The sequence below is a fragment of the Rhinolophus sinicus genome, chromosome 16 (genome assembly GCF_057876585.1).
Source record: "Rhinolophus sinicus isolate RSI-liver-muscle chromosome 16, RSI-T2T, whole genome shotgun sequence".
Lineage (NCBI taxonomy): Eukaryota > Metazoa > Chordata > Mammalia > Chiroptera > Rhinolophidae > Rhinolophus > Rhinolophus sinicus.
Window position 1 is genome coordinate 192,063,461 of NC_142516.1, and position 23,942 is coordinate 192,087,402.

Genomic DNA, 23,942 nt, shown 5'->3' on the forward strand with positions numbered 1-23,942 from the left:
CTTAACAAAGTTTGAAAATTCACAAGGGGTGAGGCAGGCATGATTCAAAGACCAAGGCGAACAGCCCTTAATCTCAAGATCATGTGGGCCACATCTGCGCTCTGCTAATGAAAGCGAGTGTTATTCAATCTCATAATAACCCTGCAAAGAGTTACTACCTCGAGTTTGCAAATGGAGAAACTAAGCCTGAGGCAACCAAATGATTGACTTCAAGACCCTAGCACCTTTACGAGTAAATAGCTGGTTACAGCCTAGATCATGTTCATTATCCATACATGTTGCAATGAAAATGGACAAGGGTGTAACATTTGTGCTGAACTCGCAGCTTTCAGAACTTGAGACAGAAAACAGCAGATTAGAGTAGCAATCAGAAAACTCAGAATACTTTCTCTCCACCAGCCGACAAGACGTTGGTAATGGGAAGACAGACCAAAATGTTTTAGGTCCTAGAAACATCTGTTCTAACTAGACACGAGTAGATCCCGCGTACCAAGCAGAACAGTGGAGGACAGCCACCTTTCAGAGCACCGCCATGTAACCTCTGTCCTATCATCCCACCAAAAATGAGCTACCCAGGATGCTCTGGTGACAAAGCTATTAGCCCTCTCATTTAGGGGAAGTCCAACTACACAGCCAGGGAGCCCTTCCAAGGATGTCACATGTTTGCTGAACAACGTGTGGCACCAGCTCCAACAACAAATGAGCCAACTTCTAATTGTCATTATGCTGAGGACACATCCTAGGTTATGATGTGGGACAACACTATCCCTTCTAGAAATTCAAAAGTTTTTCCTATACACCGGGGCTGCCAAAAATATATATACAAGTGGACACTTTGGTCAACGTTGCTCAAGCAGTAGTTCGCTGTAATCAGAAGTGTCTGGACACTGATGGAAACCACTTTGAGCACCTCTTGTCATTGCAGAAGTCACACGTGACTTGTATTCATCTTTTGTTATCGGTATATACTATTACAATTTTAATAGTTTTTTTCTTTCTTAAAATGTATATACATTTTTTTGGCACCCCCTGTATTTTCAATAAAGATAATGTAAAATCTACTATGTTTTGCTTGTGCAATTTTGTGTAGAGCTATATTATACAGAGGCTGCCAAAAAAATGTGTACACATTTTAAGAAAGGAAAAAACTGTATTAAAATTGTAATAATATATATCGATAACAAAAGATGAATACAAGTCACGTGTATATATATTTTTTGCACCCCTGGTATTTAGTTCAATTGCTTTAAATATATTTTTAACTATGAAGGAAATGTTAGATATAGTTCATTTTAAGTTTCTCGTTTTCTTTTTTCTGAGATAACTTCTTTTACCTGTCAACCTTATATTTTGTTTTGCATGCGGGAGCTGCACAGGGTTAGAAAACTATATAAATTCCATTTCTCTAAAAGTTTACACACTTAAAAATAATATTGAATTACTTTCCAAAAATAAGAAAACAATTAAAATAAAAGCATTTTCTGAATACTCAGCCTGTGCCCAACTTTCTCTTTCCCACCTACCCTTTCCCGCCAGTGCATTCCACACCCACCCCTCCCTGACAATGTCCTCACTCACGGGCCACATGGCGGAACGCCCTGTCCTGTGCTCTTGACATCCCTTCCGGCCTCGTGGCCTGTTTTCTAAGGAGCAAGTGCTTGTACTGCAGACAAACTCCTTGGTTGCGTCAACCGAACACCTGTGACTACACACGAGGACAACACAGCTAATATTTAGGTCTTGAAGGTTCCGCCTACTTGTGGAAACTAGACACTTTTTTCTTCAAGTGTAGCAAATGCCTTTGGTTTTCCTGTCAGGATAATGGTGCAAAGCAGTGTTTCCGGGACCCTGTTATGGAAGATGCACTGAGTAAGTGCATGGAGGTCAGCTGTTCCTTACCGTCCCTTTCTTTAAACATTCTTAACAGTTCGATTAGGACATGGGGAGGAAGCCCAAAGTCTGGCCGGTGGTGGCCACCGCTAACCTGGGTGTCAGGCCTACGTACTGCGGAGTACACGCCATCACTGCTGGACCTGGACCCCGCACACTGCCTTGGACGGGCCGCAGGAGGTGGCTGTGGGGCCAGTGTGGTCAGGCCCCAGCCCTCCGTACAGCTGCAGGTGAGCAGCTGACACCGGGAAGTGACTCCTGGTCAAAATGAGGAGAGACTGATAGCCTAAAATGTTAGATCGAAGGCGTTCTCCGGGAGACCTTCAACTACTGGATCCTAACGGACAGTGAGGGGATCCAAGGGCCTGCTGAAAAACAACCCCATTGGGGAGTGGCACGTACAAGACGAGCAGGGCCTCAGGGACGGGTGCAGGATGCGTGTGGGTGGGGTGCAAGCGAAGCCCCGAGGCTGTGTGACAGCTGCTGCTCCCACTTTACAGATAAGGAAACTGACAGCTTGTCCAAGCTTGTGCAATGGTTTCTGACAGAGTTGAACCGCGTTCACCACCTTTCACACCAAATCTTGAAAGAAATGATGTTTGTGTTACTGGGAAAGTAGACCAGCATCTATAATAAAATAAAAGCAGATAAATTAATGTGGATGATGAGTGAAGATTGCCATAGAAATAGACACGATGAGGAAGAGTCAGGGCAAGCGTGGTGTTTCTTTTGGTGCCGTGAAGCAGGATTGATTTGGGATTATTTTCATTTTTATGTATAGTAAAACCCTTGCTGCACCTCTTTTATATGCCCCTTTTGTTTAAAAACATGGTCATACGATACCATAGGTGTTTAAATGGATTTTAAGCAATGTTTAAGCCAGTGAGACCATTGTACGTCCTCTTTTGTTCCATTCATTACTGAACTCTACACCAAAGGGCAATTCCCATAAGAAAATCGGCCCCCGAAATCTCACCGTGTTTGCTCACCGTACAGGAGGGTGGTGGCCACCCAAGGCCTCCGCAGCTTCTCCCAAATGCCCGCTCTGAGGAAGCCTTTGTCAAAACCAAGAACCAGGCGCAGCACGGAGGATGGTCGAGGACACACAGGGCGCCTGCTGAACACCGCGCCCTGGGGCCGCAAGCCCCGCCACAGGCCCGCAGCCAACGTCTGCAGCTCAAGGGCTTCAAGGGGCTGGCTGCGTCTCACCGGACTCTCGGAAACATGGGACACTTAAAATTCATACCCCAAACTCAATGTATAGATCAATCGCATATTTGTATGAGTTCAGCGATGTAGTAAGAGCTTGTAACATCTCACAAGGTCTGTTTCATTCCCTCCAACGTGTATCACATGAAGAGAAAGAGGCTCCATTACTGCCTTCAGAATGAGCGGCCAGCCCCTGGGAGCACTCGCTGGCCGCGCCTGTCCTTGTCGCTGGGGCAGGTGTGATGTCTTTGATGACCTTCCACTCACTAAGTGATGGGTTTGTGCCCCACACATGGACCTGCGTGGCCACAGGCCTGGGTCCTGCTCTCCAAGCGCCCTCGAGAGGTCGTACAGGCCCCAAGCACAGGCCACCCTGCGGCTCTTCCACGTCTGTCCAGCGGAGAACCAGGAGCTCCTCTAAGGCTGGGGGTTACCACCTCCAAGGGCACAATTTTCTTATCACATCACTCCAAGCGGGAACTGGAGGAAACTCCACTGAGCATGAGCCCCCGAGGGGCTGAAACTGCATCGAAAACAAAGAAAACCACGTAAAGCTCCCACCAGACGGCCAGCGTTCCCTGAGCTTCAACAGAAGCCGTGGAGAAGCCGACCTCGCGAAGGCGTCCAGACAGAGCTCATTTTCTAACAGACAAGGTGCGCTCCCGAGGTGATGTGAGGGGAGCAGGCGCTTACAGAGAAACACCGCAGGCAGCCGTGCCTCAGCCCTGGTCTCAGCAAAAGCTCAGAGCCTCGTGGGGGCCACGCTGGCATTACTTACGTCCCGCACATTTGCACAAACCCAGCAGCATGGAGTGCGCGAGAGAACACATTAAATGGCACCCGTGCCCAAACCCTGGTTTCTAAATCCCATTCTCCAATAAAAGGAACCAGGGTCCTTGGAGACATGGCTGAGTCCAGGGACAGGGAACATGAGAGGCGAGCCTGGCGTGCCTGGTGGTGACAGAAAGCAAAGGACCTGGGAGCCGAAGGAGCGTCCAGGGTCCAAAGCTGAACAAGCCAGACAACAAAATACACAGAACAGTACTGGATCCTAGGCCAAGTATAAACTATATCCACGTGAGGCCACACTGACATAAACAGATGACTGAAATAAACAAACGGGGGAGACAAATCTTTCTTACAGACGAGCCCCAAATAATTCCTATAGGTTGTCCCTCCCCCAAGAGGCAGGGCTGAGTCCACACCCCTCCCTTGAGGGGGGGCTGGGCTGAGTGAACCACTTCAGAAGAACAGAAAAGGGAATCTCTAACTACAGTGAGAAACCTGGCCGACACCGCCGTGTAAGTGACGCCTGTGACTGTGGCTATCAGGTGCCTCTGACAGGAGGTGACCAGACGGGCACCTCCCCTGTGGTCTTCCTGAAAGCCCATCACCCCAGTCTAAACATGAGAAAACATCAGACAAGCCCAGACTGGAGAACATTCTACAGGACACCCAGCAGTTCTCCTCAAACCCATCAAAGTCATGAAAAATAAGGACGATGGGAACTGTCACAGACCAGAACAGACTGGGGAGGTGACAACTAAATGAGATGCGGTGTCCTGGGTGGGATCATGGGACAGAAAGAGGGCACGAACAGGACAACCAGTGACATCAGAGGCTGCCTTCTGTTGAGCTAATACAGTACTTCAGTTCTGACACACATACCATGAAAGTATACGACGCTGACAGTGGGAAACTGTGTGAGGGCCAAACGAGCTCTGCTCCGTCTCTGCAGCTTTCTGTCTAAAACGACTCAAAAATAGGGGACTTATTTTTAAAATACTAGAAGTCAAAACTGTGGAGACAGTAATAGATCTGTGGTTGTCAGGAGTGGGGGAGGGGTGAATGGGGAGCACAGGGGACGTTTAGGGCAGTGAGACGCCTCTGTGTGACACTGTGATGGTGGCTACAGGTCATTACACATCTGTCCAAACCCACAGAAGGAGCGACACCAAGAGTGACCTGATGTGAACGGTGGACGGCAGGGAGGCAGTGGGTGTGTGGGGGGGGAGGTCAGGGGGGGATGTGGGAAATCTCTGTACCTTCCTCTCAGTTTTGCTCTGAACCTAAAGCTGCTTTAGAAATAAAATCGACTAAAAAACAAGATGACTTGAAGAAATTCGAAACCATTTCTGTCCCATGAACTACAATTGCTAAACAGAGTGACTATTTAAACGGGAAAATAAGTGATTTCTGATGAACTGAATAAAGGTCGGATACAGGCAAATCTGTGCCCTCCTTCGCCACGGTGTTTGTGAACACACTGCCCCACGCTGCAGAGACAACACACTCAGCTGATGCTCACTGTGCAGCAGAGGACGGGAGGCCTTTGTAACACCCCCTGCATTTTCGCCGCACCTGCTGCGGAAACCTGCTCAGCTGGCTGGTGGTATCAGGGACACACTTAAACTTCAGGATTTCTTTCATTACCTTAGGAAAATATAGCACAATATTGCAGAGTTGGAATTGGCCTTAACGACACAGAAACTACGTATTCTGAACTATCAAAGCTTTTTCTGTTATGTAGCCATATGTTTAATATAAAACTAAAATATTGAGATAGGATTTTTATGCCAGAGGAATTTCAGCCTCTTTCCAAAAAAGGAAGAAAAAGTTGCAAGAAAAGTTTCAAGATACATTTTTGTTTGTTTTATCTTCACCCAGAGACCTTGGATAGCCGAGTTTTAACTTTTCCTCCATGGCTCCTGCAGTGATCATTTCAAGTGAGTGTTTTCTTTCTTTTTTAAATCCCTACTAATTAACCCACTTAAGAAGAACACAGCTATCTATGTGTGCATCCATTTTCCTCTGCAGAGATTTCTGGGTCTGTGATATAATAATCACTTAGCATTTCTAAGCCTGCACAAGGTGTCGCCTTCTTAGGAACAGTGACTTTGTGGCTACCTCTCCTTGTCACCAAGCCCTGAGGGGCACAGTTGGAGGGAGCTCTCCAGCAAGTGGGTTCACCGCCAGGCTCCCGGGTTGGAAGGCTACCAGCTGTGACCCCATGATAACCCGTAAGTGCACAAGAGCAAGCAGGTGTAGTCAGGTGTGATTTGGCACAGAACCACGACACGTTTCCTCTTCAAGTTTTATTTGTCTGAAGCAAGACAAACAGAGTGTGACCAGGTTACACTAGCATAAAAGGCCCCAACCAGGATGTCAGAGCTGCGAGAGCTTCTCACACCAGAGTCCAGCCACCAGCATGGACAGGGGCTCGGCAAACAACCCTTTCGCTTTTCCCCGGATGCACATAACACTGACCAAATGCCAAAGTGGAAGCTTAAGGCAGGCACCCTATCTGACCACACGCGACATCACTCAGCACCAGCATGAGGCGCTGCCCCGGCGTCCGGGCCGTCCAGCTCCCGGCACCACCTCCCTACGCGCTGGTGGTGGAGCTGGACGCTGGGATGAGCTTGGGCTTGGCCTGCTGGGGCGGCACGGCGTCCGGGATCTTCTCCCCGTGCTTGTACACGCTGACGGTGACGTCGATCTTCTCGCCGCCGTACTTGTTCTTCACGTTGATGCTGTACTTGCCCGAGTCCTCGGAGGTCACGTCCTTGATGGTCATGCTGACGTGCTTGGCCTGCTCCACCTTGACTGCGAAGTGGTCGCTGAGCTCGATGTCCTTGTCATTCTTGAACCACACCACCTCGGGGTCGGGGTTCCCGAACACCGTGCAGGTCAGATTCAAGGTCTTCAGGAGGCGCGGGCGGCGGGAGGGAGAGGTACAGAGAGAGGTCAGGCGGCCTCTGAGTGCAGCGGCCGCGGCACACTCAGTTACACGCCTGGGCCTCCATCACGCTCGTTTAGCTCTTTACACAGGCAAGCGCCATCGAGACACCAGGGGCCGGAAGCAGCCGCATGCAGACAGGCCACGGCCTCATGGGGCAGCTCGTGAGAGCAGTCAGTGGGAATGTTTTCTACTCATGCTCTGTGTCAACCCGCGGCCTAACCCGATGAAGGAATTGGAGGGAAGCAAGCTCTGCGTTTTACAGGCGATCTGCTTAGCCTGCTTCTCAGTTTCCTTTCTATCGGACTCATGGACCCTTTTACCAGCCCCCCTGGCAAGTCCAGAGGACACAGTGTCCCACAGGAGGAGGACGCAGCACCGCATCGTGACACTTGCTCTTGGCCTGTGGCCGAGGAAAACTTCCGGAAAGTTCTCAATGACATCTCTAGCGTGAGCTCCATGACTACTCAGCCTCAACTCTGGGCTTTCTCTCGCTGCTACAGAAAAGCTCTCTAAGCTTTCGTACTTTGGCCTAAAGTACAAAAATTCCCTCAACTACCCATGTCCCTGTGACATTGAGACAGAGCCCCTGAAACACCCACGGATGTACCGATTAGAGATCAGTAATTCCACTGCCAGTGACAAGTTAAACCTCCAGCAAATGGTTTCCAGTATATATTCCAAAGTGGCCTTGAAGACGGGAGAGAGATTTCTTTTTAATTTCACATTTGAGGAGGGTAGCAACCACGTCCACATGAGGCAGTGCAGCTGGGGGTGTGGGTGTGGCCGCCACCCCTTGTCCAGTTACACCCTGAGAGGCCCCGGGACTGGGGGGCGGCCAGGCCTGGCCGTGATGATGCCACACCTGTGTGCACTGCCTGAGCCTCGCCCCGAGCGCCCTGGTCAGAAAGGTGTCGTTTGTGGGTTCAGGGTATTAAAGTCTGTCCTTCAATGACACAGGGTTAGCAGAGACAGCCCGGGACAAGCAGGTGGGTGGAGAGCGCCCACCCCCCGGAAGCTGAGGGACATGCACCCACTCCCAGCTCCCTGCACGGGGCCCACGCTGCATGCTGCATGCTCTGCTGAGCCCATGCCGTCCTAACAAGGCATCCGGCTGCTCTTACCTTGCCCTCCATGATGGTCACCACATCAGGTAAGCCACCAATCACCTTGCCACGATCTGTAACATGACAGCGACTCAGGTGAGAAAACCGTCAACAGGAATATTGCCCCATAGGAGCCCACACTAAGAACCAGGGTAGGCAGGCAGTGGGGGTGGTGCCCGTGCCACGGCAGCACCGGGTCCGAGGGACTGGGGTGTGCACGGAAGGTGGTAGAACGTTCTAGAGGAAATGCAGGGTGTGAGTGGACTTCACTAAGGCTCAGCGAGGCAGCACCAGGTCTGTGGAGCATTCAGTCGGAAGCCAAAGGGCCCTGTGCGTCTGGACAGCAGGACTTTGCAGAGGCAGGATATTGCATAGATTTTTATTTCCTGCATATTAGGAGTCTAGAACTTGAACGTGGAACAGACTGTGTCCTGAGCCTCTCTCGCGTCTCCCTGTGGCTGCAGCTGATTGACTGGCTCATAAAGGAACACAGAAACGGGGAGGGGCAGACGGGAGGGGTGTGATGACAGGGGCACAGGAAGCCAGAGGACAGGAGGGGCTGCAGCTGAGAAGGCGGCTGGGCCAGGCGAGGGCAGGTGGGCAGAGGTGCGGAGGTTTCCAATCAGACGAGGTTTGTACTCATCATTTCATACACAAAATTAATACTCTAAAGTATGGACCCTTTGCCCCTCCCAAAAAATAAATTGTGCTTGCTATAACCTAGCATGTACTTACTTTTCTCTGCAAAAGCAGCTGCCCTAAAAATCAAAGGGGGCAGAGAGAAGAGAATAAGCAGAGGGGTGAGAAAACGCCATCAACAACAAGCACCCACACGTGTGGGCGTTGGCAGAGATGCGAGCAGAAGGGAGGGGAAGAGATCGCCTCCCCTCTGGGGGTGCACGGGGCTCCCCGCGCTCAGGAGCTGCCTCTGTTTCCCCCGATGGCTCCCACTTTCCGTTCTGACAGGGGGATGCCCTGTCGTTCAGCTGCCAAGACCCTCAGAAATGTCTCACTTCAGATTCAGACTCAGATTGCACAGATTTCTGTTTTTACTAAATTCACCAGATTGCATTGAATGAGGATTTTTAGGTATTTTTGAAAATGTTGGTTTCTAATTTATCTAAGTCATCCATTTGTCCATTTGACAGATACTTAGTGAATCACCCGGTGTGGGCTGTTCTGTCCTGGATACTCTACTATTCACACACACACACAATCCAACGTTATTCTTTAAAAAGCTGCTCCGAACAATGCCATGTTATTCAGTGCTAAGAAGAAATGAGCCCTCAAACTGTAAAAAGATCTGAAGGGACCTGAACTGCATATGACTAAGTGACAGACGCCAGTCTGAAAAGCCTACAAACTGTAGGATTCCAACTCTGTGACATGCTGGAAAAGGCACAACTGTGGGGACAGTAAAGAGACCAGTTATTTCCAGGGGCTGGGGGAGGGGTGAACACAGAGCACAGGGGACACTTAGGGCAGTGACACTCTTCTTTGTGACGCTGTGAGGGTGGCTACAGGTCATTACACATCTGTCCAGATCCACAGAAGGAGCGACACCAAGAGTGACCTGATGTGAGCTGTGGACGCTGGGTGATGACATGTCAGTGCAGACTCATCAGGTGTCACAAATGCCCCATCTGGTGGGAATGTTGATGCTGGGGGAGGCTGTGCCTGTGGGTGGGGGGGGTGCGGTGTGTGGAAAATCTCTGTACTTTCCTCTCATTTTTGCTCTAAACCTAAAACTCCTCTAAAAAATAAAATCTTAAAAAAGAACCTAAGTGTATAACTCTTTTAAAAATTGATCTTTATGACGTGTTGCCATAATAATAACTATTTCAGAAATTCAGCCTTTCAATCATTCAAAGCAACCCAGGGTTATAACGACTCTAGAAAGTTAACGTATAAATACATTTATCGTCTAGAAGACGGCCCTTCTACATATGCAATTACTTCGACTGCCATTTTTATCCCAGTTCCGGGGAACGTCACGAGCCCTGGCTCACCAGGATCCCCACTCAGCCAAAATAAGTCCCAGACCACTGTACCCGAGATGACAGGATAACAACCCAACGTGCAAGTCTTACTTGAGCTGCTGGAATTCTGCAAACGCTTCATCAAAAGCTGTAAGGAAAGTGTTCATACGTTAGTAACGGGTCCGATGTGTTTACCTTCTATTCATTCACGCAGACGCTCTGCTGGTGAATCTGCTTAATGACAACTGACAAATAGCCAAAGAATAAACTGAGTTTTCAGAAATAATTTTCTCTGAATGCAAATTGTAAAATCAGACCGTTTCCCTTCTGGCATTCTGAGGGGATCAGGGAAAGCAAATCTCTTAGATGTGGCAGGAGGCTGGTCTCACCTTCAGCAGACAGGTCCAGGGAGCGCTGGTGGCTGTCCTTGCCATCAGAAATCTCGAAAGTGTACTTCCCTTTGTCCTTCTCCGTGGGCTCACAGATCTGCAGCCAGGCCATCTCTTCACTCCCTCCAATGCGCATGTGCTCACTGGACGCAATCTTTGCATCTCTGTAAAACAAAGTAAGAGGAAGGTATTTCAGTGTAGAATCTCCCATTATGTGCAAGAAGCCTGCAGGCGCTACACGTCTGGGGGGGCCCTCCCCTAACTTGCTGGTGCTTTGGTCACAACACATTTTTCTGGACATTAGTAACTCATTAACTACATGCGTAGCTCAGATCTGAAAACCTTCTAAAATTCAACCTGATACTTATTTTTTAAAGATACATTGTTATTTAATACATGCTTGTGGGCCTCACCATGATGGACTAAAATACTCCAGGCAGCATGGCATTTGTTTTCCCTCAAAAAAAGGGTTTCTAACTACATATGATCCAATCATTCTGGGAGTGAACACAAAAGAACTGAAAGCAGGGACTCACATAGATCCCTGTGCCCCCATTCACAGCCACGTGACTCACAATGGAAAACAGGTGGGACCAGCCGGAGTGTCCACGGATGGACAGGCAAGCGAAACGCAATACACACACTGGAACATCACTCAGCCTTAAAGAGGAGGGAATTCTGACGCCTGCGAGAACATGGATGGACCTTGAGGACAAACCCACAGGAATCAGTGAAATCAGCCAGTCACAGAAGGACAAACGCTGTGGGGGTCACACTCACTGAGACAGGAAGTCGGTGGTGGGGGAGGGGGGGTGACTGTTTCATGGGGACAGAGGCTCAGCTTTGCCAGATGGAAAAGCTCTGGACATGATGACGGTGGTGACGGTGGCACAATGACAAGAATGCACTTAATGCCACTCACCTGTGCACTTAAAAATGGTTAAAACTGTACATGTTATGTTTTCGATATTTTACCACAATTTATAAAATTGGAAATAAAATAGAGCATCAATACCACTCTCGCCTCCTAAGGGGCACGTGAACCAACCTGTCCACAGCACGTGCATGTCAGCTATTTCCTAAAGCACTTGGACTCAGAGGGAGTGGGAAAGGTCCGCAGACGTGACAGCCATGAGCATGGGAAGGGCACACAGGCCACAGGGAATCTCGGGTGTGGGTCCATGTCGTCCGTGCCCCTGCTCCCAGGAGGAGGCGCCTCAGTGAAGCCCATGGGCGGGGCTTTCAGGGAACGGGCCACCGCAGGGCTCCGGCCAGAGACCACACATCCTTTGGGCTCGCCTGGGAAAAGGAATTCTCCAGCCTCGGCCTTCCCGGCCCTTTATTCAGGGACCCTTCACTCAGCACAGTGTTAGCAGGCCGTGCTCAGCACACAGCTCGGCCAGCCGCCTGGCCCGCTCGGGCCCACACTGTCCTCGTGCCGTCACAGCAGCCTCGGAATCCCAGAGTGTGAGAGCGACCCAACAGCCCAAGCAGAACACAGCCACTGTGCCGTAAAGAGTGACGCCACCGGAGAGGGTGAGGCAGAAGAGAAAGAAGGACAGGAACTCGGAGCAGCGTCCTGTGACGACAGGACGAGAGGAGTACACAGAACACACGCTCTGTCTGTATGTTTCTCACACGTGTGAGTCGGTGACTCGGAAACCCCTGGATGTGAACGCAGGCTGAGGAGAACAGGTGACAGCCAGGGTCTCAGTGCGAAGGAAGTCACCACGAGGAAAAGTGTGAGGAAACCCTGCGGCACCAACTGTAATGGAGGAAATCAACCTGACCTCAGGCTGCGACACACTTAGCACAGCCGGTGAGACACGATGCGCGTACATCAGTCACACAGGGGTGTGTGCGCCCAGGTCCCCAGCCCTGTCTGCTCAGAGGTCGTAAGAGCCGACAGCCACGGCGACGGCACGTGGGAGGCTCTGGTCTGCTGTCTAATGCCACCCCCAGGACCAGCGACCAGGGAGACGCCTGATTCCAGCTGATACAGGAAGTACGAGACGCGTCAGGAATATCCTCCAGGCCCAGGCAGCAAGAAATCGCTCACAAAGGTGGGGACGTGTCAACACAGATAGGGGACAGCCTGGAGGGGCTCCCAAGAACCAGAGTCGGAACAATTTGAACAAAACAGTACCAACAATGACAAGAATATTGGACTGTAGAGTAAAATAAATGCCCGAGTCCATACTGATACAATGAACGAGTTGAACAAATAAATATCCAGGGGAGCAGGGGTAGCACCCCCTTTAGAGAAGAACACACAAGAAAGGGGGGCTTATAACAAAAGTGGGACTGAGGGAACTGCAAGACCCATGGGGCAACAGCTTCAGTAAGAGCGCTGGTAGCAAGGTTCACTGTTGATGCTCAAACTCATGGGCTCAAGTTTCAGGAAGACCAAGAGATTCGCGAGACCCCGAAGTATTTCCCCCAAGATACCACTGATTACAAAGGGAGAGTGCTGAGTGTGCTGGCAAAGCACCCTGACCCATGGTGAGCTGTGCCAACCCCACTCGTGTCGGTTCTGACGAAAGAGGAATAGCTTCCTTCTCATCGTGGGAGGACATTCTAGAAAATCCCGGCCAGAACTCCCGACAGCAGCCAGGTTCTAAAAGACAAGGGATGCCTGAGGTACTGTCACAGACGAGGAGATGAGGAGATGTGACAGCCAAGTGCCATGACGTGGTGTTGTGGTAACGGCGACCATGTGAATGAGTGAGGAGCCTCACATCCCGACAGTCTGCTGGCTGCGTGGACGTGGACGTCGGGAGACGGTGAGAGCTGCACGCGGGCTCCGCAGGGTCTCAGCGATGCTTCTCCGCCTAGTCATTCCACAGCAAAAGGTTCTGGATATTAGACGTCCAAACAGACAGGACGAACACAAGATCATGAGTCTAAAGCCCAAGCATAAGGTGGACAGGACTGAGTAGAGAAGGGCTGACGACGACACGCACAGGAGCACGTCCTGGATTCCTAGGGACGGGCTTGAACTTGAGTCGGCGGAGTGTAGGGCCCAACGTGGTGTCTGAGCTGGGAACGACCATTTCTGCGGGGTGGCTCACATTCCAGGGAGCTCCACGCAGACGCTGCCTCCACAGCACAGGAGAAATGGAGATGCAATGAAACACTCGCCCAGGGCTGGGAACACTTGTATCTGGCTGTATCTGGTTTCAGGAATGGCAAGCCCTGCAACGAGAGCCCCACCGAGAGCCACAGCCGAGAGGAGCGTTCTCCCCCAGTTCCACAACGGCCACGTTCGCAGACGTGGGCAGAGAACACGACCGTGCAGTGCTTCTGACTGGTGCCCGGACAGGCGGGGACACTCCCACCTTTGGCAGCTTTTCTGGTGGAGGCACCTGGCAGGAACACCTCACGGGGGCTTGAAAGCCACCATGAGGAGCCACAGGGGCCGTCCTACCACCGCCCTCTGCGCGTCCCCCGGGAGCCCGCCCCACCCACCTGTGACACACTAAGTGACGACATGTGCGCTAGGGTCATGGGGAGGGTTTCTCAGGCCTCTCGCCTCCCTTTCCCACACTCAGTTCTGCATTAAGATTTCAGGGGACTCTGGGGGTGGCAGCGGGGGGAGTTTCCAGAGTTGAAGAAGAATAAACACTCCGAGATGAATGCCAGCCGTTGTTTTTTCTTAAAAACACCGTGAAATTTCTCCGTAGCTGGATCCTGCTAAGTCTGAAGTGGTTATACGTGAACCCCTTCAGCCCTTTCTAGATGACATGCTAATTTCACCTTTTCAGCAAGAAGACAAAAATCCTTCTTCGAGGACAGTTTTACTGAGTCCCTCTGTCTGCTTCTCACTCATCCTGAAGAGGCTCGCAACCCTTCCTTGACCTGGCACTTTCTACATCCCCCGATATATTACTCAGCAGCTTTAGCCAAACAACAATGTGCTCGCTTCCGCTTGTGTTTCACAAAATTCTCATCGAACTGTTGATTCCATGTCACCTGCTAACACAAAACAGCCTGGTGTCCACAGCATGGGTCCCCAGCGATCACTTCCTCAGGCCTCCCTGGGTTTCAGGGGGCCCCTTAGTCTCAAAGGGGGTTCTATTTCGTATCATGCTCTGTTTTACCAGTGGCTATCCAGGAAGAGCTTATTTTAATTGTCAAATACTGAAATATAACCAAATGTTCTATGTGTTTTAGTGATAGAAATACAGAATATATTTTAATGTAGTTTAAAGTATGGTTTAATCTTGCTTAATAGTCAAGTACTATTTTAGTTATAAAAGTGCTGAAGAAATCCTTGCTTTGCTGTGTGGCCAATTCTGGGTGGAGAAGAGGAAACGTGGAAACTATGGCACCTCCAGGAGCCTGTGGCCTCGCCAAGCTGCCTCCTTCTCAGGTGGCACCTTGCGCCCGGTCCATCCGCCACAGCTGCACTGCTGCTCAGCCCTGGGCTCCTGCCTCCTGTCTGTCCATCTGTCTGTCATCGAGCCCCCCAGCAGGCCAGATGCCCCTTGGTCCAGTGGTGTCAGAGTCAAGCTAACAGTGTTTGAACCCAGCGCTTTCATTTAGAGGTTGTGTGACAACAAAATGACGTACGTTCCTCTGGCTAAACCTCAGTTTGCACATCTATAAACAGGGGGTCGATACCAGATGCCCAGGGCTTCTGTGGGGTAGATGAAATCATGAGCTCAGGAACGCACAGCAGCTACTGTCACATCTAACGCCAGTGCCGCTGACATAACCTGCCCGGCAGCAGCTCAGGGCACCGCTCACCAGGAGACAAGCCCAGGGAGGGCACGTTTCCAGGGACTGTCAGGCACGCATCACAAATGCCCACAACTCACCGCGGTAAATAGCAGGAAATGCAGAAAAGGAAGTGACTGATTCTCCTTTTCCAGGGGAAGGTGGATCCAGCTAGAGATTTACTCATTTGCCTAAAACACACATCCTCATAAACACTTACATCACAAGGGAGTTTCAGCCTGAAGCTGCTGGTACCCGAGCCCTTTGTGAGAAGAGCCTGCCTCTCGTCCATGCGTGGACAAACCCCTCCGCGTGGGATCGGGGACGACCTGGCCGGGCCCCCACACCGTGGCCCCAGACCTGGCGCCCCAGGACTCAGTCCCCCGCCCGGCTCACGTCTGCTTCTCCCACAGCACCCAGGACGACAGCACAGCATGTCAGAATTTAAGTCGGAAATGACCCGGCAACATGGTCCCTCTTACTCCTCCCCTTCTTTCACACAGATTCACCTACACAAAACGATGCTTTAAACATAAAATCATCACAGCGTAGAGTTTGCCTTCGAAATGCTGGTTAGAGGAACGGGATGTGGGCAGCCGGGTAGCGTTGATGGAGGAGCTTCAGATGTTGGTAGACTGACCGCACTGAAAAGCGACCTCCAAATGTCGCCCACGTCCTCGGGGTAGAGACGGATCAGAAGGCAGGGCCCTGCTCCGTCTGCCCCCATCTCAAGTTGTCCCATCAGAGGTCACCACTGAGGACAGGGTGACCCTGACCTCAGCCCTCTTTGCACAGAGACGTGCTGCTTGGAGGGGTGTTTAGAGGTGAGCTTGGGGGATGGGTAGGAAAGAACTAGATCCTACGGGTCTGGGGGACAGGACCCAGCACGCGCTGTGCTAAGTACACAAGTCTCGAGTGTGTGCCGAGCGCACACCCGCCTGGACAAGCGCCTGGGCAGCAGACAGGAAACGGAAAATATGCTGAGTACAGCGCTCAACCTGGCCTCCTTCCTCCTTTTATTCCAAGGACTGACTTGCTTTTCTTCCTGTCCTTTCTAATCAGTCTGCTGGGAAAGCAGCAGACCGGAGGCCTGCAGTGTGCTTCTAGCTGCTCTTCCCCCCTCAGCTCCACGCTGGCTTCCCTGACCCCTGCGGCACCGCACAACCAGCTCTGCCAAAACCGAGACGCTGAAGACTGGCCCCTGGCACCTTCCTCCTTCTCCCTGCCCCCCCACCACCATGATGTCTCCCAGCCCCAGCCCAACGTTGTCATCGTTTTTCAAAACTACAAAGTGTGGTGAGGACGGGGAGCCACTGGCTCTCGTACTCACTTGTGATACCAGTTCACTCTCATTTCTTCGGTGTAATATTTCATGAAACACTGAAGTCTGATTCCTTCTGGGGTGCAGAGTATCTTCAGTGGAGAGGCAGACGCTCCTGCAGAAAATAAGACAAAGAAAAGCAGCCGTGCTGGGTCAGGTGCCTCTGTTGTCCTCAGCCGTGAGTGTGCTCGCACAGCCGTACACGCTCAAGTCTGCTGCCCACCAATTCTTACCATTTCCCACGCCATGTTCACTCACTAGACAAGCCTCTGCCATACCAGAATTATCTGAAAACCTCATAAACTCAGGACGATAAGCCACTGGGGCCAAACCAGGGGACAGGGTGACCACCTGCAGGCTACACGGAAGCCCCCGCCCCCTGCCCACACCCTTCCCCCCCATCCTGGGGTGCTGACCACACTAGCCCGCCCAGCATGGGGACAGCTTGACAGGAGACGCCACACAGCCTGGCACGCCTCCCCACACGCACGCCCCCCAGCTCTGCCAGCCCTTCTCCTCACTCCAGTCTTACACGTGATAACACACACGAGCAGCCACAGAACACGGACCAGGGGGAAAAACAGGAAAGTGAAACCGAAGGAAGCACGCCTGAGAGGGAAGGTCTGCAAATGCCTCCAAGAGAAAGGACGGCCAGGAAGTCAGGAAGGGGTGAGGCCCAGGCCCAGGGAGAGGGGCAGGGCGGGCAGGAGACAGGGCAGGTGCCAAGGCGGCTTGCTAGGGGAGGCACGAAGAAGGTGAAGGCAGTCAGGTGGGAGGAAGGGTCCCTGTGGACCTGCAACCACAGAAAGGGGGCTCCGGGGGCCATGGTGGGGACAATTCAGCCAGACGGTGCCCAGGCCTGGAGCCAGTGAGGGTCCTACCCACACATCAGTTACACGGATTTTCCAGAAAGCCTTGAAGGGACCAGGTGCCTGCAGCTTCCCTCCCATTCGGGGGACGGTTACTGTCGTGAATGCCCAGAAGAGCAGGGGAGACACGGGAAGGCTGCTGGGACCTTGCAGACAAAGCCGGTGTGACACCGACTGTGACCCCAACAGTAGGAGAAGCTTGGTCTCATTGATAAGCCGGTAAGTGTAATAGTGAGTAGATGGAAATGGTCCCTGGCCTCAGAAGTCCCCTGGATGCCACTGTCAGCAGGGGGAGGGGTATTCTTACAGACTTGTAATTGACATAAACAGGCACATATTCTTAACCAACAAAAATATGTCTTTTCTTTCTCAAAATGGTAAAGAAAAGTTGAAGTTGGGCTCAGGAAAACCAGACACTTGCTCAACACCAACATGATATAACCTTAGACGCCCAGATATGTGGTTAAAAGCTCAACTCGTCAAATTTGATAGAAATAAGATGCCGGCTCCTGAGGAGTCTCCCAAAAGCACTCTCTAGAAAATAAGACCAAATGAGCGGAGTAGCTGTCTTGTCAAGACTCTTAGGCTTTTTACTTTGTTTGTATTAAAGCCACGTGCCCTGGGCACAGATACACCAGCGGCAGGACACAAGCTGCGGTGCCCCTGAAAGAAACATGGCAGGGGACACAATTCAGCGCCCGAGGGCAGTGTCACCGGGAAGAGGCCTGTCACCAGTCGTGTGTGTTTCCGTGTGGGTAAGAACGCTCGCACGAGCGCTACCCCTGTAGCAAACTATATGTGCGTAGCTTGGTGCTGTCAGCTGCGGGTGCCATGGGGACAGCGGGTCCCACAATGGGCACATCACACCCGCCGACCAGCTCCCCAGGCCCCTGTGCCCCGGCCACCACCACCTCCCCTCTGTGTCTACGAGAATGACTCTTTCAGAGACCTCATGGAAGTGGCATCATGCGGCATTTGTCCTGACTCGTCTCACTTGGCACAATCTCTTCCAGGTGCATCCACGTTGCTGCATGTGGCGGGACCCCCTCTTTTCTGGGGTCTGAATAACCTCCTGTTGTGTGTCTACAGCACATTTTCTTTAAGCCGTGGCAAGTACAAGGACCTTATTCTAATCCAATGTTGAAAGTCACATGCGCTCTCACAAACGCACGCACACTCGGGAAAACACACGAGGGCACAGCCACGCGGGAGCCCCCTCGGCAGTGTCCCCCTGAGCAGGGTCCCGGCCGCCGGACGCAGCCTGGAGCAGAGCTGAGCTGAGGCCTCGATCCACACTGTCTGCTAAGGGCAGGGTGCTGGGTGCTGGGGGTGGGGTGACCAGTGGTGGGGGTAGAAGGAAGGGAGGGGTGACGGTGGGGAGCTGCACGCTCAGATGCAGGTTAGGGACGAGGACAGCGCTGAGCTGAAGGGCGACACCAGCCAGCCCTGCCCCCCACACCTTCCACCGGCTCATGCTCTTAATGCACAGAAGGGAGGAGAGCCGGAAACCAGATTCGGGGAAAGGGGGAAACTGAATTGAGCACTCATTGCTTAGTGGGCCTCACACCAGAGAACAGAAAACGCCTTCCCAGCCCCTCTCCACCTGGCCTCTGCCAGTTTCATCATAATTGAAATGGTGGGCAGGAAGCTGGGCTGAGACCTGAGCCCCTCTGCACAAAGCCTGTCCCAGAGGGAGCCAACCTTGGACCGTCCTTGGACACAAAGATGCAGAAATGCTGCAGCCTAAAACAAGCCAAGTAGTGTAACATTTCGAGTCATCTTCCAACCACAATCGGAACTAATACACGAGCACAAGCTCAAAATGTTTTCCAGTCGAGCAGAGAGGACGCAGGGCCACCGGTGACACACGGTGGGGACAGAGGGGAAACGAGTCTAGAAAACTGGCTCCAGGCAAGGATTGCACATGGCAGCTTCCCCAGGTGCTGTGAGCAATGTTGCCTCCAGAAGCGTGGGCTTTTCTGCCAGCTGGCCGCCAACCAGTGGGTAAGCGGCTTTGTCAACCGCCCGAGAGGACCACAGGACACAATCGGACGACAGCCTGTTTCCAAGAGTGGTGCTCACCGGGGAAAACACTGCCAGGAAGCCGTCTTCCCACTCTGAGCTGTCCTATCAATGCATCATTACGCAGCCTTGATTCTGAAGGCTTAAGGAGCACTTACGTTTTTACCAAACAAAATATAACCAGACAGATAATTAAGCGATGCAATGTGCGGCGTCCAAGTAAATCCTGCCTCTCCTTCTGCTTTACACTGAATGTTGACATTATTAGACATTTCAGAGTTCTGTACACATGAAAAATCAACGTATAAAATTTACATGTGGCCCCTCTAGGTAATTTTGTAAAACTGAAAGGTTACCAATGTTGAGAAGTGTGTGGGTGACGAAGTCTTAGAAACGCACGTCATGTGATAAAGAGAACCGCTAAGTACCTGACGAGGCTGTGAGACCCCTGGCTAGGAACGCTGGGAGGTGAGGTGCCCCCGTCATTCTGCTGGAAACTAAGTGACAGAGGACAAACGCCCCAAGTCCCAGTGACACAGTGCTCATCGGAACATTCTGTGGGGCCTCCTCTAAGACTCTGCAAACATGAAGCGGTTCCCTCAGCACACTTGTCAGCTTTCATTGAGGGAGAGGCTCAGACGCAGGGCTTTGGCTCCTTGCTCCCCCTTCCTATGTCTCCAAAGTCAGCGGGGAAAGATGAGAAATGCTAACGGCACATCCACACACTCGGAACCGTGTGAGGGGTCGTCACACACACGATCGCCGCAGCTCAGGGGAGAGTTCTCGCCACACGCTCATCTGGTCCACAGGACAGGACTTTAACTGTGGGTGAGAAGTGGGGGTCATCCTGCCCAAATCCTTATTACATGGGTGAGGAGACGGAGGGCCTCTGTACATCTGCATTTAGGCACAAGTGCGCTTCACAGCTCAGCACGTCCTTGACCTTCAGAGGGCAAAGCACACACCACGTCATTCTCTGGGCCTGTTGCCGCCTGGGCACGACAGCTTACTGTGCTCAGCTGACCCACAGTGCTACGCGCTGCAGGGTCCCCAAGGGTGGGCGCCTGTGGGGCTGCAGTAAGGACCCCGCTTTTTCCAAAGACTCTGGCTGGCCCCAGAGGGAAAGCAACTGCTGGTTCCCACGGATGCAAACCCCGAAGGGCGGAAAGGTCATAGAAGCTTCAAGAACACCATCTCCCCACCCACACACCTGGGAAGGGAAATTCAGCTTAAAAGCTGAGGCAGCTACCAGGGAAGCACTTCTGAGCTCCAGAAAACACAGCTACTGTTCCGACAGCTCTTTACACTTTCTTTCGAAGGCGCCCCTACCACCCCCGCCCCACGCTGAGCTGCTCTTACGCCTGATGCCGCCCCAGAACTAGAGTCCAACCCCAAGTGCCCCTCCGGGGTGTGGCTGGCTCGGCCGTCACTCAGCCATGGCTTCTCTAAAGCAGCGTCTCCTCGGCTTTGAGCACAGCCCCGAGGGTGGCACCCAACACCCCTGAGCTATTGTAAGGAGAAGGGCACAGTCGTGACATCTGTGACTATGTAGACCAAAGTGAGGCTATCTGATTCTAAAGCCACTGAGGACACATGACAAGAGCCATGTGAAACCCGAACAGAACAAACTGCAACACTGAAGGCTTAGAAATATTGCCAGGTAGACTGTCTAGCTACCAGTGAAGGTGACAGTCGTTTCCCTGTGAGCCTAGGACGGCCTGGGCATCGGCACGTCTTCTGTGAACTGCACAATGGCCACCTCCAAGGAAGAGACTCGAAGGAACAAACGGGTGGTGAGTGTGTGTATGGGGGGGCACGTGTGTGAGAGCAACTGCGTGGGAATGTGTGTGTGAGAGCAAGTGTGTGTGTGTGTGTAAGAGCGAGGGCACATGTGTGTAAGAGGGCACATGTGTGTAACAGTGCTGGGAATGTGTCAGTGTGCATGTGTGTGTAAGAGAGGGCACGTGTGTGTAAGAGTGCTGAATGTGTCAGTGTTTGTGTGTGTAAGAGAGGGCACGTGTGTGTAAGAGTGCTGAATGTGTCAGTGTGCATGTGTGTGTAAGAGAGGGCACATGTGTGTAAGAGGGCACATGTGTGTAACAGTGCTGGGAATGTGTCAGTGTGCATGTGTGTGTAAGAGAGGGCACGTGTGTGTAAGAGTGCTGAATGTGTCAGTGTTTGTGTGTGTAAGAGAGGGCACATGTGTGTAAGAGCAAGGGCACATGTGTGTAACTGTGCTGGGAATGTGTCAGTGTGCATGTGTGTGTATAAGAGCACGTGTGTGTAAGAGAGGGCACGTGTGTATAAGAGTGAGGGCACATGTGTGTAAGAGTGAGGGCACGTGTGTGTAAGAGTGAGGGCACGTGTGTGTAAGAGTGCTGAATGTGTCAGTGTACGTGTGCCTGTGTGTTGCCCCCACCGATGCTCTCACAAGAACTGCCAAGGCCGGCGCCCTCAGCTTCCCTGAGCATGAAGGTTGGAGGTGACCGCACGGACAGAGGTCAAAGAGGAAAGGCTCTACGTGTCCTGAGAGAGGACGATGCACATGTGGAAAGTGGTCCGTGATGGATGAGGCCACCAACATGGGAGCCCCGGTGTCGCTCCGAGGTGAATGACAACCAACACTCAAGGCAGCCAAGACGCCTCAGGGTGGCCCAGAGCTCTCCCTGCAGCACACGCAGCCCTGCGGGGACGCTGCCAGTGGCAGGAGGGGTTCTTGTGGAGCAGGAGGCTGACAGGATGGGCGCTGGGCCACTGCGGGGACCTTGCGTGCCACACACTTACACACACTGGGGTGGGGCTCTCTCCTCGTCTCGCGCTCAAACAGTGCAGGGTGCGAGCACTTCTGGCAGACAGGGCTGGCTCCCCAGGAGGACACAGGCTCAAAGCCAGTGGTGGGGAGGCCTGCACCCACCCCCCACCCCTACTGACTCTCAGGAACGCACCCGTGTCCCTCAGGCACGGGCACGTCCAGCCCCAGAAACGAGACTAAAGGACAAACACCGTCTGCACTGGCCAGGAGCCGCTCACATGCAAACTCACTCTTCCAGGCACTGTCTGTATGTGCCCGTTAGCCCGTGGTGACATTTTACACAAAGTAGCGCCATGGAGCGGACACATGCAGCCACCTCTCAAATGGCTTCCTTGGCCTTCACCTGCCTAGCTGGCACGTCCCTCAAGCAGGACTTGGCCGGTGAGCAATGAGCAAGAGTGAGACTCATGTAAAATGTGGTCATTTCGGACCCAGCAAAAGCGGAAAGAATTAAATTCTACCTGGCAGAGCTGTCTTGAGAAAGCAGTGAAAAATAAACCTTAGAAGGTTTTCAGCCGAATTCCAGAAAAACAGCTTGGAATTAAGCGGCACTGGCTCCCAGCGGGTCCTGGCTAGCCGGCGGGGCCCCCACGGTCACACTCAGCCACTGCAGGCCTCGGTGACCTCTTCTCTAGGAAGGCCCCAGGAACAACATTTTGTAATTCTTAGCATACAGCACTATGCAAACATCAGCTATGCTTATCGAACTCATAGCCAGTATCTTCGTTCTCACAGTTTCCGTGCAAGGGCCAATGGAGAGGGAGAAGTTATTTGCCCAGCTACAGAGTGGTTTCATACATGTGACACAAAGGCAGAGGTTTAAATTCATTACTGTGATTCATCGTTTGTCAGAAAGACGCTGATAGCAGTTACGTACAAAGCAATCGTCCAAATTCACCCATGGCAAACGGAAGAGCGGCTACCTGGGAAGTCCAAACGGGGGTGTAAAACACTCTACACGTAACGCTGAAAAGCCCCTCAGGAGCCATCCCCAAAGCCCTCCGGGGCAGACGCCCTTCCCAGGAAACAGTGGTGCCAGCTCCCAAAGCGACTGAAATTAAAGGGCATTTACTTACCGCAGACTCTGCTCATGGCCAGGATCATATCATCATACACTGCAAGGAGGGGAAAGGTACCGTCACTGCATATAATTTTATCAGAAAGCAGCGTCTTCATGTTTAATTAAATTGATACAGGAAATCGTGATGTTCATTTGAAAAATGAAACATTAAACTGGCAATATTTATCCATACAAGGCTTAGGTGTGTAATAAATCCTTCTAACCTACATTCACTTTTTAAACAAGGAACAGGAACATGTCAGTCAACATAAATCCAACTATACATTTAATTGAATCACTTCACCACAGTGTCAATGATTTTAACTACATTAGAAACAGGATAAAACGGCTTATGATGATGGACTAAAATGACCAAAGTAATATACATTTTCCTAAAACATTGAAACAGCTTTGAATGTAACTAAAGTACAAGTCTATTTTCTTCTGAAGTTTTCTTCTACAAGTGTCTTTCTGCTAAAGAAACAACGTGTACTATAGCCAAGGTGTCTGCATAGCACTCACCCCGCTGGTGAAACGCATTGCATTTGAGCAACAAAGGTCTGCTTTTACCTTTGCCGGCAATCTCCAGGACAGACACATCTTGACCTCTGTCGTCCTTCAAGGTCGCCTTGTATTCCCCATGGTCCTTCTTGGACAACTGCAAATAAAGCACATCCCATGCGTAGGTAAAATCAATACCACGATATAGAATGTAACACATGCTGACACGTTTTCTTTGCAAACCACGGACATCCGGGACGCAAACTAGGAGATAACGCAGGATGCAGGAGTCCTTTGAAAGGCCTGTTCTGTTTCGCTCCTGTCTC

At 51.7% G+C, this 23,942-nt stretch overlaps 1 protein-coding gene across 3 annotated transcripts in view; it reads right to left on the minus strand.

The window, feature by feature from the left end:
- Positions 1–6,179: 6,179 nt before the first annotated feature.
- MYOM2 (myomesin 2) overlaps positions 6,180–23,942 on the minus strand; it is a 79,357-nt gene continuing 61,594 nt past the window's right edge. For all 3 annotated transcript variants that reach the window (XM_019737583.3, XM_019737582.3, XM_019737584.3), the window contains exons 30-37: positions 23,686–23,773; positions 23,132–23,170; positions 16,362–16,467; positions 10,313–10,476; positions 10,035–10,071; positions 8,680–8,702; positions 7,963–8,018; positions 6,180–6,802 (exon numbers count right to left, since the gene is read on the minus strand). In XM_019737583.3, the coding sequence (XP_019593142.3) occupies positions 6,485–6,802; positions 7,963–8,018; positions 8,680–8,702; positions 10,035–10,071; positions 10,313–10,476; positions 16,362–16,467; positions 23,132–23,170; positions 23,686–23,773 (831 nt within the window). In that variant the 3' untranslated portion in view covers positions 6,180–6,484. The remainder of the gene's footprint in view (positions 6,803–7,962; positions 8,019–8,679; positions 8,703–10,034; positions 10,072–10,312; positions 10,477–16,361; positions 16,468–23,131; positions 23,171–23,685; positions 23,774–23,942) is intronic.